The sequence below is a fragment of the Lytechinus variegatus genome, chromosome 19 (assembly GCF_018143015.1).
Source record: "Lytechinus variegatus isolate NC3 chromosome 19, Lvar_3.0, whole genome shotgun sequence".
NCBI lineage: Eukaryota > Metazoa > Echinodermata > Echinoidea > Temnopleuroida > Toxopneustidae > Lytechinus > Lytechinus variegatus.
Window position 1 is genome coordinate 14,040,248 of NC_054758.1, and position 18,543 is coordinate 14,058,790.

The window sequence follows — 18,543 nt, forward strand, 5'->3', positions numbered from 1 at the left end:
TAAACTATCAGTATTTTTCTCACTTTTCAGTACTAAATACTGAAAATCAGTACTACTTGGCAGCTCTGATATATTATTATCTTACCAAAACTGAACTGTGCAATCAAGATTTACAATTCATACATAAAGCTGTACAAATACAATTAAGAACTACAATACATAATCACTTACACAAAAATATCAGAGGTATTACTAGATGAATGTGAACATAACATTAACAGCAAGACTTTAACATTTGGCAATTGTTGGTGCATGACAATACAATATTTTGACAAGAAAAGTGCTTTAAATACTGATCTTACATTACATGTCAGGGAAAGTACTTCAATAATTCAAATGTACGGCAATTTGAATTCAATGGTAATGCAATACCCAAGCAAAATAATACCCTTGAAATCCTAGATAGTACAATGAACTTGAGAGGAATTACATGATTAATGCGTACATGTCCTCAGAGATATTTTGTTTATCCCCTCCATTATAGGGTATAAAACAGGGGAGGGTTTCACATGTCAGTGATTTTCACATACTGTTTTGCTCTAAGCCAATCAGATTCATGGCTTTGCAGTAGCTTATACATAATGTCACTGACCATCTGTTTTGTGAAAAGCTCCATGTTCTTGATTGTGATGAATATCGCACTACAGTTTTCATCAGTTTTTTAGTTTTACAGGGATCCTATGGGCTTTGAAAACGGCAAGTTTGTGAGCATCGATGCCAGAATATTCCGGGCCTCGTTGCATGAAAGTTTCCATTGTGGTAACTTGTCTGGAATCCTTGATTTTGATTGGTTGGTGATCGGCATTACCATGCAGTTACCATTGGATGGCAAAGTAATACCATATACGTAACTTTTGTGCAACGGGGCCCTGATCTGACGAAAAAGGTTTGACACCAAGAAGACCCGTATTCTCAACTCCGATTCAATTTAAACTCTGGTCTAAAGGTGTGGTTCAACTATGGATGGCCAACTGTGACATAAATTTCGAACATTAGAGATTCAATGTAGCAGCTCATCTGAATCTCCAATCAATTTTATCTGTCTGAGAAGGGTATATTTGTAGATAGTTGTTTTCACCTGTTCCATGACATTTTCTCCAGCGACAACTGCTCTGCTGTAAATCCCACACACTAATGGAACAACCAACTTCAACCCCGAATTTTATACCATATCCTAAACCTAAACATAAAACCCTATTGCAACACTAAACCTATACCTTTAATAAACGAAATAAAGCCTGGAGCAAATATTGTGTCACTGTTTTCACCATTAAAGTAATAGAAAGGAGGACAGTAAACATATTATAAAAATGTAAACAAAATTTTGACATTCATGGCTTTCTTTAATTGTAGTACACAGCAGAGCTTGACCATGATTGTACCGACTTAAGATTAATGGCAAATGAGTTGCCCTTTCCATCTTTTGTCTTAAATACCATGTTATGGCACAGCTATCTGACAGCCAAGCAAAATCTTTCTTTAATAATGAATAATAAAAGCATGTGCAAATATGTCAAACTAAAAAAAAAGAACTGCCTACTCAGTTATACCAATGGAAGGTATAAGTAGCTTCTGTAGTTTGCAGAATTATATACACATACCGGTACATAATGTACAGTAATAAAGAAGTCAACTACAGGACATGAATGACAAATGTGGAGGGGGGATTAGGGGCAATTATTTAGTTGGGGGACAATTTCAAGATAAAATACCATTATTATCAGTATTGCTGTCTCAGATTTGAACAAGGCAATTGATCTCAGCACGAATCTGTGTAAAGAGGCCCCGAGAAGGTTCAATGAGCCAGAGTGCTATCTTACATTTGTGCAGTGTAATTGATTGCAAAGTTTTGTGCTGTGTTGCCCCTAGAAGCTTTTATGAGCCAGACTGCTCCCTCTCTCACACATTTGCACAAAGGAATTGATTGCAAAGTTTTGTGTAATGGGGGCCACCACAAGTTTCAATCATTTAAGAGCCAGCAGACATGGGGCCTGTTGCATAAAACTTTTTACCTGAGAAAACTCTGGTAAAAACTAAAAAGAAAGGGAAGTCTGATTTCTGCCATTGACTTTAACACAGGGTAAAAACTGCGGTAAAAAATTCCTGAATTTTCTCAGGTAAAAAGTTTTATGCAACAGCCCCTGGTTGGCTACGTGCAAGACGAGCAACAAAGTGAAAAACAATATGCCTATTAGATCTCGTAATTTAATCAAGAGTATCGGGCTTCCAACCAGGATCACTCGTGGCTTTCATTGTGTACATGTAAGTTACATAGCAACCAAGTTCCTGAGGAAAATTGTTTGAATTTTGCATACTTTGTACCTAGCTTGTGTGAGGATGTGCAGTGTACATGCATCATAGCATACACGTAAATAATGTACATGCAAACAAGCTTTTAGGAAAAAATCTAAATAATGAAACAGCAAGGTTGTGTACATGTACATGTGTGTAGATGTACTAAGAAATTCTGAGGGTACACCAAAATATCTTCTTTCATATAATGACGTACATGTAGGAATGCACAAGTCAATGTAGATTTTTTTTAAAAAGTATTCTATCATGGGCAATTTAGAAATATTTGTTTAAAAATTCTTCAAGCCTGGATGAACAGAAACCGTTTGGTCATTTGCTACGGAGTAGTAGAGACTTGCAGCAAAATAATTCACTGAGGGGCAAATTATCAGAATACATATGTACAGTGTAGGTACAGTGCATACCGTACATTATATAAATAGGATTCTAAAAACAGGGTAGGAAATGATTTCTATTTTTGGGGGGCCCCATCTTTATTTCCACATTAGGGTGATTGAACAATTTTGGGAGTTGTTTCTTTCATTTTAAAGGCTACTTTTTAGGGGTAACAAGCAATTATGCAGAATAAAAGCAAATATCATTATTCTGCCATATATGTATATCTCTCGAGTTAGAATATTTATTTTCTAAATAATCTTGACTATTGATTTTTAAAGAGCTTGGAGCGAATCTAGAAAGAGTGGCTGTCCCAAAGTATGCATTTTTGTGAAATTTTAGGGGCAAGTAGGGCAGTCATGAGGGCAAAATTGCCCATCATCTTAACATATTTCCTACGCTGCTAGAACATGAAATTATCATATATACATGTACATGTTTGTATATAAATTTTGCATTCATGATTTTTTACAATTATCCCCCCCCCCATTCATTCATGTACATGTACAATATGTTACATTTACATGTCGGTTTCCAGATGCAGCATTTCCTCCTATAAAAATCCCATCCCTGTATACTTTTTGAATGATGCATCATCAACAAATATAACAACGAATCAATGTCCAACATCTGAGAAGTTCATAAAATAGAAAATACATTGCAACCCTGCGCTATTAGGGTTAAGCACATTTAAAGAAATAATAATTCATAACAATATTAAAACATTCATTATTCAACACAGGATATTTTTATCCCGATTGTTCCCTGATTGATTTTTTGAAATTGCAGGATGATTGTGGGAGCACTTTTACACATTTAAAAGCTCCAAAGCCAAGTGAATATATTCCAGTTGATATTGTTTGGACACAAACCAAAGTATGAAACAAAGTACTAGAAGAGAGCAAAATAATTTAACGAAGTGTACACAGTGTGTAAAGATCCTCTCAAAGGGACCTGGTAATGAGGATTATTGTCTTTACGGGCACTAGGGCACTATCACAGTGGGAATCGAACCTGGGTCATCAGAATCCGAAACCCCCGCTCGAACGAATGAACTATCACGCCTCCCCAGGAATCCCACTACGCATTTTTTTCGCTGCAGCTTTCATCTGTTCCCCATTTCATTGTCTAAATGAAATGATTGGTATTAAAATGAGAAGCTGCTTGCTGAATTCCTGCAGGAAAAAAGTGGCTCCGAGTTTTGACAAAGTACATTGTTCTTGGTGTTTTTTTTGGTTGTCTCTGTCAATATGCGCAAATGGAGAGTAAAATTTACAATTCTATCAAGATCTTTTGAATCCCCCCATCATGTTAGACGGGACTCGTTTATTCTTAACCCTAGTATTAAAGTTCATTTCCGGGAACTGTTTCACTTTCAGCTCCATGGTATATTGTATTTCAGGTTTAATCATGTTCTCACATAGTTTATTTCCCTTGGCCTCGGGGCGCAAGACAAAGGCATTGATGTTGACGCCCGGAGGCTGCCAAACCTTAAAATCCCCCTTTTCTCTTGGGGCAGTACTTGTTGAAATACAATTATCAAAAAGAGACTTGGTTTTTCTTTTTAACTCTGCTTTGTCCCGCTTCATCCGCTCATGACCATACCTCTCTATTTTTTCCCACAGCGTTTTGTTGAAGAAGTTATAAAGGAGCATATCGCCAGAGTTCCATGACTGGATTTTAGTGCGCATGTCATTGTCGACAGACTGCACCGAATCAACGTTTCTTGCGTTTTGGCTGAAAACTATCACATCTTCCATCTTCCAACAAAGAAGCTCTTTCAGGAGGATCAAAGACTCGTCAAAGTACTCCGCAATCATGATCAAATGGAACTGATCGTTTATCATGGATATTGCACGACTGATAAACGTTAGGTCATCGAATTGCGACAGCTGAACGCCAAAGTCATAGAGCATCCCGTTCCGCGAGTGTATCTTGTTGGGAAAGTCGTTGTAGAACTTGTTCGGGTTGTCCATGAAGAGTTTCATCGCATCCTTGTTGCCAGCCATCTTCATCCGCATGTCGAGCTTGAAGTAGGTGAAAGCACTCTCAAAAACCTTGACTGGGTCGCGAAGGATGCTGATGAAGACGGAATTCGGCGGCATGACCTCTCGGACATCGTTGCTGAAGCGGGAATGATGACAGTAGATGTTGTAGACATCATTCTTGACCTTGAGCATGTGCTTTTTCTCAAAGAAATTAGGATACCCGAGGTGATGGCCCTGCACCGGAAGAACAAAGGACAAGGAGTGTTGGTCACCGTACCGAAGGAATATATTCTGCACCGTACTGCTGCCCGTCTTATGGACCTTGAGGAAGGTGATGTTAGTCTTCGGTGTGCACTTCCCTGGAGCCAAACCAACCGGAGGCACCACCTGCTCAGCTCCAGGGTTTTTGCGGTTCCAATGGAACCGTGCGATTGGATCATCATCAGGAGCCACTCCTTTGAAAGTCAGCTTCCCCTTCGATTCTGTCCTCCGGCGATCCTCCACCTTCTCCTCCTTTGCTGGACCATCATCTAGAATAGTGTCTGGTCTTGGTAGTGTATCCCCTGCAGCTCCACCCTTCTCGTCTCCTTCATCTGAGGGTTGGTTGCTTTCTTCGTCACCTCCTACATCTTCTTTGTCCCGGTTGTCTCGGTCATATTCGACCTCCAGACCTTGGTTGTCCATCGGGTCATTGTCTTGTCTCCTGTGGTAAATGTGGTCCTGCCTTCCATTGTTAACATAGGCTGGTTTCCTTGACAGGAGAGAGAAAAAAAAGAACACAATTTCAAACTATCACTTTATCTACCATACAATGATATTGCTGAATTGATTCAAGGAGGTACTCAAACCTGATCTTTATAATAGGGCAATTCAATAAAATATGAACGGCCGACCCAATATGTATGGAACCTTCATGAAGTTTTCTGTCCCTGATTTCTGGTTCTTTTGACAGTCTGTAATGTTCTCAAAGGACCATGACTTGGTCAGTTTATGAAGTGAAGTAATACTTGAGAAAAATGGGGGTCGGATCAACAAAAAGGTTGATCATTTTATGGAATTGCCCAATAGTAATAATAGCCAATTTTTATAGCGCTTTTCCCAGAACTGCTCAAAGCGCTTTAGAGCTTAATATTACCCCGGTCATTGGATTTATTTTGATCCTGCATGAAAAGTGCACAATTTCCACTCACTGGAAAGCATTCCTTGCATTCATCGCAGCCTCATTATGGCGCTGGCAAATTCAAACATACAATATCTTTCACATCCTACCGGGTACCCATATGTACATGTAGCACCTGGGTCGAGAGTGGCAAAGTGAGGATTAACGTCTTTTCAACGGACGCTAGACCACGGTGGGAACACACGACCCTCTATTTACAAGGCGAGAGTCAGAAAGAAATAAATGCTATTCAATGAAAACGTTAAAATCAATATCAAATTTGAATTAAAAAAATCACAGATGGAAAGCTTCATGAATGACAATGTATCTGGCAAACTGGGACCTGAATGGTGACATATGGCCATTTGAGCTGAAAACTTGAGACCTCCACATACTTTACATTTATGACTTGCAATTTTATGATTGCAAAATAATTGCAAAAGTCATTTATAATCAATTGGTGCAGAAATGAATCCTGCTTGGGCATGCATATGTAATTAAACCTTTTATTGGATTTGGAATATGCTACTAACTACATGTACAATGTAATTCAATCTTCCCTGCCTGGGAAAATTTCCCTGAAATCTCATGATTGTAATTTGCTGTGCATCTTTTGTTTTTCATGCACAAAATATCAATGTACCAATGCAATATTTGATCTGTACTGTATATGTAAACAGGTTTGTTAAAATCTTTTCCACCACAGTCCATATTGAAGATAAATAAAAGTAGTAGCAGTAAGCATTGCTTTCATGACTGAGAGTCTTTTAAACCATGAAGAAAAATTGTCACCATATCTTCTTCTTGATCTAGAGCTGGTACAGTTTAAGAATTCCTGAAATCTAAAATGAAAAACGATCACACTAAACTAAACTTAAAGATCTCCAACACAAATAAGCACATGTCAGACAGTTATACTTGGAAAGAGACCCAACATTTTGGTGAACTGTCATGCTTAATTTGCTTATCACTATTAATTGCACAATTTCTTCCAGAATCATTTTGCACATTAATTCATAATGGTCACCTGAGGGTCATTTCAGTGGATTCATTGCAAACACATTTTGAAAAATTACAACTGGCAATATGTTTGAGAATCAAAACATTTTGTGTGTACATGAAAGCAACGTCAGACACAGTACAAGATCTGAATGTACTTGATCGAAACTACATGTACAGCTCTGTATTGCGTCTATATAAACAGAAAGTGCTACCATATGGAAATTGTGTTGATCAAGTAGAAATCAATGAAATTTAATCACTTTTTAACTTTAATATTGAAGTCACAATCAAAGTAAGCCAAGCAAATATTTACTCATTGATCTGTGGCGTTCACGATCAATATCAAATTTTATCAAGTTTCTGTTTGTAAATTTGTTCATACACACACTGTACATGTGCATTGTGCAGTCTACATTTCAAAATACGTACAGTGTAATGAACTTTTTGTGTTATTAAAGGAGAAGTTCACCCTGAAGAAAACTTTGTTGTAAAAATAGCAGAAAAAATAGTAAAAAATATTTGTGACGGTTTGAGGAAAATCTGTTAAAGAGTAAGAAAATTATTAGAGTTCAAAGTTTTGGATTTATGACCTCATAAACGAACAGCTGCCCCATGTGTTATGTGATATAAAATGCACGAATTTCAAATTTTGTATGGTTCCTGGTGACTTAATTTTGTTTTCTATTCATGAACGGGTGTAAAACGATTTCTATAGATATACAAAAGGTACAATGAAAACCATTTTCAATTTTCTGAGAAAATGACATTTCATTTATTTTTTACCATTCGCTATGTAGAAATGCTGCTCGCATATGACGTCACAAATCAAATAATTGAAATTCTAATAACTTTATGATTATTTGATGAATTTTTCTCAAACTTTCAGCAATATTTTTTAATTTTTTCTGCTATTTTTACAATAAACTTTTTGTCAGGGGTGAACTTCCCCTTTAAAGATAATTGCCAGTTGTTGGTAACAACTTCAAAATGAGTTCTCACAGAATCTAAAAACATGGCCACCAATGTGTCTGTAATTAGTGTAAAAAGAAAAAAAATGTGTCAAAGGATTCTGGAGCTACAGAAATCTAGTTGGAAGTTTTTGACTAGCAAACACAGGAAGCATGGTGTTTTAGCAAATTTGGGGTCTTTTTTAAGGCAATAATGCACTGTCCCACATGTGCTTCTCTGTGCTGGTGAATTTTAGTGTTGTTGTTTTTGTTATCAGATTTTGATCAAATTTTCAGCATTTTGCTCTGTGAATTTTACTCCATGTATTGAGATATAAATATCTCCAGCCCGGACTATCCTTTTATTAAGGTCAATTCCACCCCAGAAAAAATTGATTTGAATGAATAGAGAAAAATCAAACATGAATAACGCTGAAAGTTTCATCAAAATCGGATGCAAAATAAGTTTTAAATTTTAAAGTTTCACTTATTTATTAAAAAAAAAAAAACAGTTCTACATGTACATGTATGCTAAACCCAGTGATATGCAAATGACAGAGTCAATGATGTCACTCACTCACTATTTCTTCTGTTTTTACTGTTTGAATAATACAATATTTTCAATTTTTACGAATTCGACAATTAGTTCCCCCTTGCTCGAACCACAATATGTTAAAATAATGGAATTACATGTGCTCCAAGACTGCTTGGAACGTTCCCATCGTCATGTTCAACTAGTTTCCAATATAAACTAGTTTTTAGGACTGTAGTGAGAATGGGGTCCAGGAAAATCAACCTTCATTTAACAGGCTTTCTCATGATATCATCTGTCTGAAATGTTCATGTTATTTCCTTTAATATGAATGTATACCATATGTATTCAAAATGGGGATACAAAAATATTTGCCTCAAGCTATGCATATTAAAACAAACACATGATTTTGATAACAAGGAATATGGATAACACGCATACACCTGACCTGACCAACTCAAAATACAAGCATGTGTATTTCCTCAGGGTCTCAGAATAAAGGAAGTTTAAAAGGACAAGTCCACCCCAACAAAAAGTTGATATTAATAAAAAGAGAAAAATGCAACAAGCAGAACACTGAAAATTTCATCAAAATCTGATTTTTAAGAAAGTTATGACATTGTAAAGTTTTTCTTAATTTCCCCAAAAGAGTAATATGCACATCCTGGTGGGTATGCAAATGAGGAGACTGGTGACGTCATCCACTCACTATTTCTTTTGTATTTCATTATATGAAATGGGGAATATTCTATTTTTCTCCTCATTGTCAAGTGAAACAATGATTAATTTCTCCCTGAACAGATAGAATGAGCATTGTTTAATATGAGATGATTCGGTCAAGTTGGCCCTTATTGTAAAATCTATAAAAAGTGGAATATTGTATATTTCAAACAATAAAAAACAAAAAAAATAGTGAGTGAGGGGCATCATCGACTGTCTCATTTGAGTTGTGCATGTCACGGTTATGTGAAATATAAGCAAATCTTTAACAAAAATGTCATTATGTAACTTTTTTATTTTACATCCGATTTTGATGAAAGTTTCAGCGTTTTACAAGTTTGATTTTTCTCTATTTATTCAAATCAACATTTAGCTGGGGTGGACTTGACCTTTAATAAATATGGAACCTCTTTGCTCGGAAAGACGAAAGACGACACCCACTCTAGGATTGAAGTACATGATGTAGTAGAAGGTCAAGAGCTCAAGGAATTGGGCTAATCCATATGGCTTGCCATGTGTCAAATAATTATCTGATCATCTCCTAGGTCAACTTCACCCTTTCCTATCCAAAAGTCCACAGATGTACACACCTACATGTATTAAAGGGGAAGTTCACCCTGATGAAAAGTTTGTTGTAAGAGTAGCAGGAAAATAAAAACAATATTGGTGAAGGTTTGAGGAAAATCCATTAAAGATTACTAAAGAAAGTGTAAATATAAGAATTTAAATTTGGGATTTGTGATGTTATAAACTAGCAGCTGCCCCATATGTTCCGTAATATAAAATGCATTTACATTTCAATTTTTTTCAATGGTTCGTAATCACTTATTTTTGTAATCTTTTTATGAACAGGTTTGAAATGATTTGTCTAATATCATATTAAAGGTACACAGTAAAAACCATTTTCACATTTTGAGAAAATGTATTGCCTTGATATCTTACCAAAAGACATGTACGAAAGCTGCTTGTATATGACGTCACAAATCAAACAATTAACATTCTAATATTAAATTTTTTTATTCTTTGATGGATTTTTCTCAAACTTTCGGCAATATTTTTAATTATTTTTTCTGCTATTTTTAATTTTACAGTAAGATTTTTTTTAGGGTGATCTTCCCCTTTAAGGAAATAATATATAGGCCCTGTAACCAAAAGCTTTGTGTATTTATATGTAGGAGACCCACATGTACAGTATGTGTGTACATGGGATAGTTGTTACAGACATGGATCAATATATACATGTACGTCCGAGACTGACCTGTAAGATGGCACCATCTGAAAGACGTGACCTGGGCTCATGTATAAACTACAGACTACAGTATTACAAGCCTAGTACTGTATATGTATGGAAAACAAAAATACAAGCAAGTGTTGTTTTTACAAACTTATGCATGACTTGAAGTTTTTTTTACCCGATGAGGGTACATGTAGCTGTGCTAAAGCCAGGGTAGTAGTACTTGTATGCACTATGCAGCACTTAGAAAGATTTGTATTAAGCACTAAATGTTGCAGATTATTATTATTTTATTGAATACCCATCTAACCAAAAGAGCTGCTTTTCTATAAAAAAATCTATATGATCACATCAGTAAGTAGGGACTGCACATGTTTTGCAGTAAGTTTGTTTGAAAATAAGTTTATTCTTGCACACATTTAATAACTTTGTGATAAAGAGATTTTGTTCAGTTATTTTCAAGAACCAGTGATATGGATGGTCTTCTATTACATGTGCATGTACATATATTTGCAGAGGGTTTATTCAGGGAGTTGGTTTATCAAAATTTAAAAGCAATATCACTCAGCAAGATAAAGTCTTACAGGGTACAACCATAAACCTACACAAACCATCTAGGCCTAATCAATCCATTCTAGACAATTTGTCTTGAACTACACTGTAAAACTATATTAACATACTATATTTCACAAAACTTGATACTGGGTATTAGGGAAGGCTTCTCGTATGCCTTGACAACACTGCAATCTGAAGGAATTTACAGTGATTCAATGCCATAAGAGGGTCGGAGATTTCTCTATTTCTCTCTTACAAACAGACCTTTCCCTTAAACCCTGATTAAAAATCTAATATAAAGGGTAAAAATATGAAATTAACATTCCAAAGAGTGTAGTGGTGATTGAATGTTTTTTTCCTCCAATTGTAAATATTAAAATATTTGTATCTATAGGCTTCAGCCGCTTGACATGTACTGTATATGTAACAGTAGCACCATCTTCCTGGGGTGTTTTTATTTTTATTGGTACATGTACATGTAAATTAGTCCTTTGAGTCTGACTTAAAGGGATGGTCCAGGCTGGAGATATTTATATCTCAATAAATAGAGTAAATTTCAGAGCAAAATGCTGAAAACTTGATCAAAATCAGATAACAAATAATGATGTTTAAACTTTAATATTGAATTTCAAAGATTTGCATTATTACGGTGAAACAGTTCTAGGCATGTCTTCATGGATATTCATTAGGTGGGCTGATGATGTCATATCCCCACTTGTTCTTTACTATTTTGTATGAAATAAAGTTCATTCAACATTTTTTCTACCAAGAACTTAAACAATTGGATTGACAAGTGATTGTGCATTGGTTATTTATTCAAAATGGAGACAAATCATTTAAACATGTACATGTATGAAAAAAATGAAACGATTATGATTTCATTTAAGAAAAAGGAAAGGGAGGATATGGCATCATCAGTACACCTAATGAATATTCATGATGATGTGCATATCACTGTTTTCTCAATATATTGATAAACTTTAAATTCAATAACTTTGTTATTTGTTATCTGATTTTGCTGTGTGAATTTTGCTATATTTAGTAGTTTAGATTTTCAGCCCAGACCATCCTTTAATACTGCACAAATATGGATTGGACATTGAAGGCTACAGAAAGAGAATGTAAGTATGTTACCAGTAATAGGAATGTCATTCTTTTTTTAGTGCAAAATACATGCATGTCTCAGATAACCAGTACAGATGTACATGTGTAAATTGAGCAAAATTAGCCCCCCCCCCCAACACACAAAAAAAGAAAACCGCACTATCAAAGATACATGTAGCCATGGGGAAAGGAAAAGATGGAGACAACCATTATAAAATGTTATTTTCTATTCATGCATCTACCACCTGTCACATATATTGTAAATGTACATTTCAAAACAGGCACAACCGCTTCTTAAAAACTGTACAAACTGACATAAAAGCCATACGATGTCAAAAAAGGGAGATGTGGCAAGTACATTTCCTTTTCATTCTCACCATTTCTTCCTGTTTGAGCAAAATCAGACAAATGATGTTTTTTCCACATCTTCAACTTCATTCTTTCTCTCTCTTTCTCTCTCTCTCTCTCTCTTTCTTGCAAGGTGTTATACTGTTCCTTTCAATTGTATAATATGCTCATATAAACAATTTATGTTATTTTACTTCACTGTGGCACCTAGCTCCCTCTACATTGTATATAACTTGTACAATAACTTGGGTTTTTCATCCCAAGAAAGCTTTTGAACTGTTGCAAGGATTATTCTTCAATGTTTCATACCCAGGATTAGTTAGTACTTTTCTGAAGTCTTGGGAACAGTTACAGACTACAGACTAATACAGGTCTAATCTCTCAATAGCTGATCCCTCCAGTTTTGAAAAGACATACATGTACATGTGGAATGGCATGTCATAAGAATTTTGTAAAGAAAAAAGATTGTCAGGGAAACGGAAAGCAATGTTTTCCCTGCTTTTGCAAGGAACCCTCCTTTAAAAGGGTATTTTTGCCAATTTGTTCACTCACATGGTCTACATCATGTACCTTCATTTAGTCCTAATGCCATTCCATCCATCAACATTTCATTTAACAACCATTTTGGTCCAATCATCACTTTGTCTAATCACCATTTTGCCTATTACCATTTCGTCTTATAACCAGTTGCACAATTAACACTTTAGTTTAATTAGACCAAATGGTATACATGGACTAAATGGCTATTGGACCATGGCATTAGACTAAAAGAAAGTAGACTATGTGGCGAGTAGACGAACTGATGATAGACCAAATGGTAGTAGACAAGTTGGCAATTGGACGAATTTGCATTAGATGAAATTGGAAATAAACCCTTTAAGGCTATACAAGGCTTAAAGTAAGCCCTGATAATCTAGATCGGAAGTCCCAGCATAAGACCCTATTATGCTTGGTTAAATTCTTATAAATATACAATTCCCAAGATTTAAGGAAATATTAAAGTCTGCAAGGAATAATTTTCCTGATATTGCATCGCAATTTGCTCATCATGTCTGAAAGACTAGGGCAAGTGTTGGTCCTGAGAAAGGTCCTTTTCAGGACCAACACTTGCCCAAGAAAGATACATGGTGTACCATGGAACCTACTACACTATTCTTCTTTGCTAGGGAAACCTTTAGAAGTTACATAACAAAAAGGAGTTTTGGAAAATATTTACTTAATGAAGAGATGTTAGCTGATTTTTTTTTAAAGCAACACCCAAACACAGTTGGGTGTACGAGGTTTAACCTCACATCAATTGTTGTTGGCTCACAAATTCCAAGAACTTTTTCTGGTCTACATGTACTGTATGTTGATACAGGCAAGAGTAAATCTGGGAAACAAATATTGGGTATTTTTAATAAGAGCTGATAACAAGTTCTCATACATATAGTGTGTATTTCTTGATTGAGCAGGTGTTTAACACTCCATCCCTCTGTTCCAAAGTTTATTGAACAGGGGAATTCATTATTAAACTTAATCAGACAAAGCAATGGGTCTTGTCCCCCTGCCCCACTAAATCTAAACAAAAAAATGAATTAAGAGTTGACCCCCCCCAAAAAATAAATAAAAAGAAATTGATTTAATATTGAGAAATTTTGAGAATATTTCCCGATTTCCTTTACAATTATATGAATTCATGCTGAATCCACCAAAACCAGATGCCGTTGGATATAATGATGAAAATCAAAATGAGGTGCAATATAAGAGTTATAAACAATGAAAAAACAAGAAGTAACATTAAAATACATGTAGTCTAACATTATATCATAACCTTGTTCATAGAATGAGTGGTCTAACATTAGATCTGGAGAATAGGCATAACGTTTAAACGATTATGTAAAGCCAAAGTGAATGAAACGGGACAAAAAGAATTCTGCAGTTGAGCAAAGAAACAACAAAAACAACACAAGGATGGTCTGCAGGCTACTCATTCTCAGAGTCAGAGAAGAAGTCAAGAACAACCAAAATAATCCTGCCATCAACATGGGCCATGACGATTGACAGGATAAAAAATATTTTAATAAATGGATAACATGGTTTATTTTATATAATTTAAATAAATGACATGACATAGGTGCATGTGTGTGTATGTGTTTGAGTTTTGTCAGCAGTGTATCAATCAGAAATGATTATTTACGTTTGGGACCGACCTTTAACGTTTCCATCCTAAACAGAGGCGTCGATTATGGGGGGGCAGGGGGGGCGATCGCCCCACCAATGAAAATATTGGGGGGCAAACATATCATTTTGCCCCCCCAATAATTCCGCATGTGCTAAAAGTAAAATAAGATTGTAATGTTACACAGAAATCAGCAAGCGAGAATGAGATACACAACTCGTTCTTCGTCTAAAATCGTGCTCAAAATGTCCACTTTTCAGATTGGAATATCAAAAAATTTCAGCTCGCGCTTCGCGCTCGCATCATTTTTGTAACAAAAACCCATACTTTCCATGATTAAATAGGTGAATATGGTCCCGTTTTCAGATCTAAACCTAAAAAGAACTCCCACTTCGATTTGCAATAATCTTTTGTTGGATATATATGTATCTTGTTCTTTATTAAAAACGTCCATTAAACTCAATTTTTTATTCCAGATCGAAATATCAAAATTTTCAGCTCGCGCTTCGCGCTCGCATTAATCTGCTGGTGAGATATATATGTATATATATATATATATATATATATATATATACATATATGTCTTTGTGTGTGCGTGTGTGTGTATATATATATATGTACACATATATATAGGCATATGTGTGTGGGTGTGATCGAGCGCCTTTGGAAAATTGATTCATGATTTTGCCCCCCCAATCTGAAAAATGGATCGACGCCCGTGATCCTAAAGACGTGTCCAGGGCTTGAACCTGGAACCTCTGCATCAATTTGTAACTTCCCCCACAGCTTGGATTACAGGCGCATGCCACAACACCCAGTCCAACCCAGCAAAAGTCTGGGCCTGGGCTACGCTCACATCAGAGTCATGGCATACATTTATATTTAAAGGTCAAGTCTACCCCAGAAAAATGCAGACTTGAATAGAGAAAAAATTTAATCAAAATCGGATGTAAAACATAAGAAATTATGACATTTTCAAGTTTCGCTTATTTTTCAAAAAAACAGTGATATGCACAACTAGGTGAGTCAGTCGACGATGTCCATCACTCGCGATTTCTTTTTTTTATTGTTTGAATTATACATTCATTTTTTATAGATTTGACATTAAGGACCAACTTGTCTTGAGTGACTGAACCATATTAAACAATGCTATTTCCACATGTTCAGGGAGGAATTGTTGTATCACTTGACAATGAGGAGAAAATTAGAATATTTCATATTTTATATAACACACAAAAGAAATAGTGAGTGGATGTCGTCATAGTCTCCTCACTTGCCTACCAGCCAGGATGTGCATATACTGTTTAGCGAAATTAAGCGAAACTTTAAAATGTCTTTCTTATTTTACATCCGATTTTGATGTCTACTCTATGTCTGATGAATTGAAATTATGCTTGTTGTTGGATTTTCTTTTTATTCAAATCAAATTTTTGTTGGGGACTTTGGGGTGGACTTGTCCTTTAATTTTTGAACAGAGGGAATCAAACAAGCATAATTATGAAAAAAAAATCTTCATGAAAAATGCTACATTTTAATAATACCATTACCAATGCTTGGTTCGTATTTTTTTTCTTATCCCACAGACCCACACCTACCGAGCGCGAGTCGTTTCTCCGAGCTCGGCTAGCTAAGCTGCGGCTGCGGTCGGGGTGGGACGGGGAAGGTCTTCCCCATGTTCCTTACCTTCTCTGCGCCGAGTCAGCATCTATTCCTCCCGCATCAATATCGGGTTGTTTTAAACCAGAATGTAGGTAGATGAAACACATCACCAGGACAGCGGTTCCTATCAGGAAAACGTATCGCAATTTCGTCCTCATTGCTCCTTCATCATTTCACATCTGATTGATAAAAACTTATATTTTGCAGTAAAATTTACTCATGGTTGCAACGCAACAGCTGCAGCAGCAAGACGTCCGCAATTTGCTGCCCTCTATGTTTTCTTACGGTACAACATCTTTCATCAAAATTTTATGTGCCCTATTTTGTAGTGTACCGTTCTCCACAGGGTCATGGGAACGATTTTTTTTTCTTTTAACAGCAGGCGCGGATCCAGGAGGGGGGCCGAGCCGGCCCCGCCCCCCCTATTTTTTGACAACCTGCAGAAAAAAGTGTACTCTTTACCTTGATAGAAACTACGAAAAACAGAAAGAAAAGTAAGAAAAAGGTATTTTACCCATGATGTGTAATTTTACAGCCTCGTAACGACCGGCCCGACCCCGAAAGGAAACAAAAAAAAGGTGGGGGGAAGAATTGGAAAACTTTATATAACAATTTTCGCTCGCGCTTCGCGCTCGCATTGCCTGTGTAATGAATCCCATTCAAGAGGGTTAAATGACACTAATATATATACAATATATCCAGTTCTGATATCAATTTGCACACAATTTTTTTTAGCTCGCACACCAAGCTTTCATTATTTTGTTTGATTTACACAAATAATTGTCAATGTGTATCAAAATGTTCAGCTCGCGCTGCGCGCTCGCATTGTTTGATTTGTGAGAAACCTATGCTCTTTGGAAATTCTTACCAAAATTTGTCAAAATGCTCTTTTATCATGTCAGTATATCAAAAAATTAAGCTCATGCTTCGCGCTCGCATTTAATTGTTTGAGACACACAGCTTGTTTATTTAAATAAAAACGCGCTTAGACTGTTCATTTTTTCAGGTCGGAATATCAGAAATTTTGAACTAATCACTAAAAACAGTCCTAATTGAGTCACTTTTTACGTTACTATATGATAAAATTTCGTCTCGCGCTTCGCGTTTAGTTGGATACTTATCTTTGTTCATGATTATAAAAACTACTCTGAATCTTCAGTTCTATAAGGACATAAAATATTAAAGATTTTTAGCTCGCGCTTCGCGCTCGCATTATATATTAAGACCACATGGATACCTCATATTGTTTATAACAATAAAAACTAACATATACTTAAAACTTCAGTCTTTAGTTAGGACTACCCCCTGAAAAAAAAGCCAGATTGTAGCGGCCAATCGAGAAAAATGTTGATCAAAATATTTTTCGCCCCCCCCCCCTATTGGCGAAAGCTGGATCCGCCCCTGAACAGGGAGTGCTGATGGAAATTTGACAAGCAAAAAAAAAATTTTAACTACAGAATGAAAGTTATTTTGGTCCTGAGAAATTTTACAAGCAAAAAAAAAAAAAAAAAAAAAAAAAAAACGAGGGGGGAGAATTTACACGAAAAAATGTAGCATTTTATACATGAATTTTTCCATTTTGCCACATCTACCAGAATTCTAGGGGGATAAATCCATTGGAGTACGAATGGGGTAATCGACCCCCTCCCCTCCTCCCCCCCCAAAATAAAATCACAATCAAGAAAGAAAAAAAGGAAAGAGATAAGATTGAAATATTATACAGTGGTGGTAGAAAGTTAGTAAACCCCAACCACAAAAGTTGCCGCCCCTGCCTGAACTCCTGTATTTCATGAGTCGATTCGACAACTGAGGTGTGTGTATATTCTAGCACAGATTCCATGCAGTGACTAATGCATTTTTTTCTGGAGTGAGGAGGCGGGTCCAAAGATTTTTTAAAGACTAGCCAGATGCGTTTAGTGTATGTTTTTCCCCCAAGCTTTTTCCCCGGTGTCAAAATGTGTAAATGAAGCCCCCAAAAAAAACTTATCAGTTTAGGGGGTGTTTGGAAATAATTTGGTCCCGCATATACAGCAATACATTTGACTGCCCCCGCCCCCCGAATCGCATTAGCATTTAGATCGCCCCGCCCCCAACCCTCTACCCACATATATACAAAATACAGATAAATGAATAAATCAAGAAAACCCTGAATATGAGTGCACTGTAAAAACTGTGGTGTTAATACTGACACCAACTGGTGTTAATAGAGGACCACACCCTGAGGTGTTAAAATTACACCCTAGAAATTGAACATAACACCAAAGAGTGTAAATGGAACAACCAAAGGTGTTGTAATAACACCTATATAGGTGTAACACTAACAGCACCAATTTAACACCGGTGTTAAATAACTGGTGTGGTCCTCTATGTACACCGGTTAACACCACAGTTTTTGATGTGTGTCCATTTGCCATGTTTGCTTTCCAACTACCATGACTGCAAAGAC

General features: G+C 36.1%; 1 protein-coding gene across 1 annotated transcript; it reads right to left on the reverse strand.

Annotated features, from left to right (window-relative positions):
- Window positions 1–510: 510 nt before the first annotated feature.
- On the reverse strand, window positions 511–16,377 carry LOC121405681 (galactosylceramide sulfotransferase-like). The gene is made up of 2 exons (XM_041596580.1): window positions 16,122–16,377; window positions 511–5,427 (listed from the first exon to the last, which is right to left on the reverse strand). The coding sequence occupies exons 1-2, from the start codon at window positions 16,253–16,255 to the stop codon at window positions 3,972–3,974; spliced, it is 1,590 nt and encodes a 529-aa protein (XP_041452514.1). The 5' UTR covers window positions 16,256–16,377; the 3' UTR covers window positions 511–3,971.
- Between the last annotated feature and the right edge of the window lie 2,166 nt (window positions 16,378–18,543).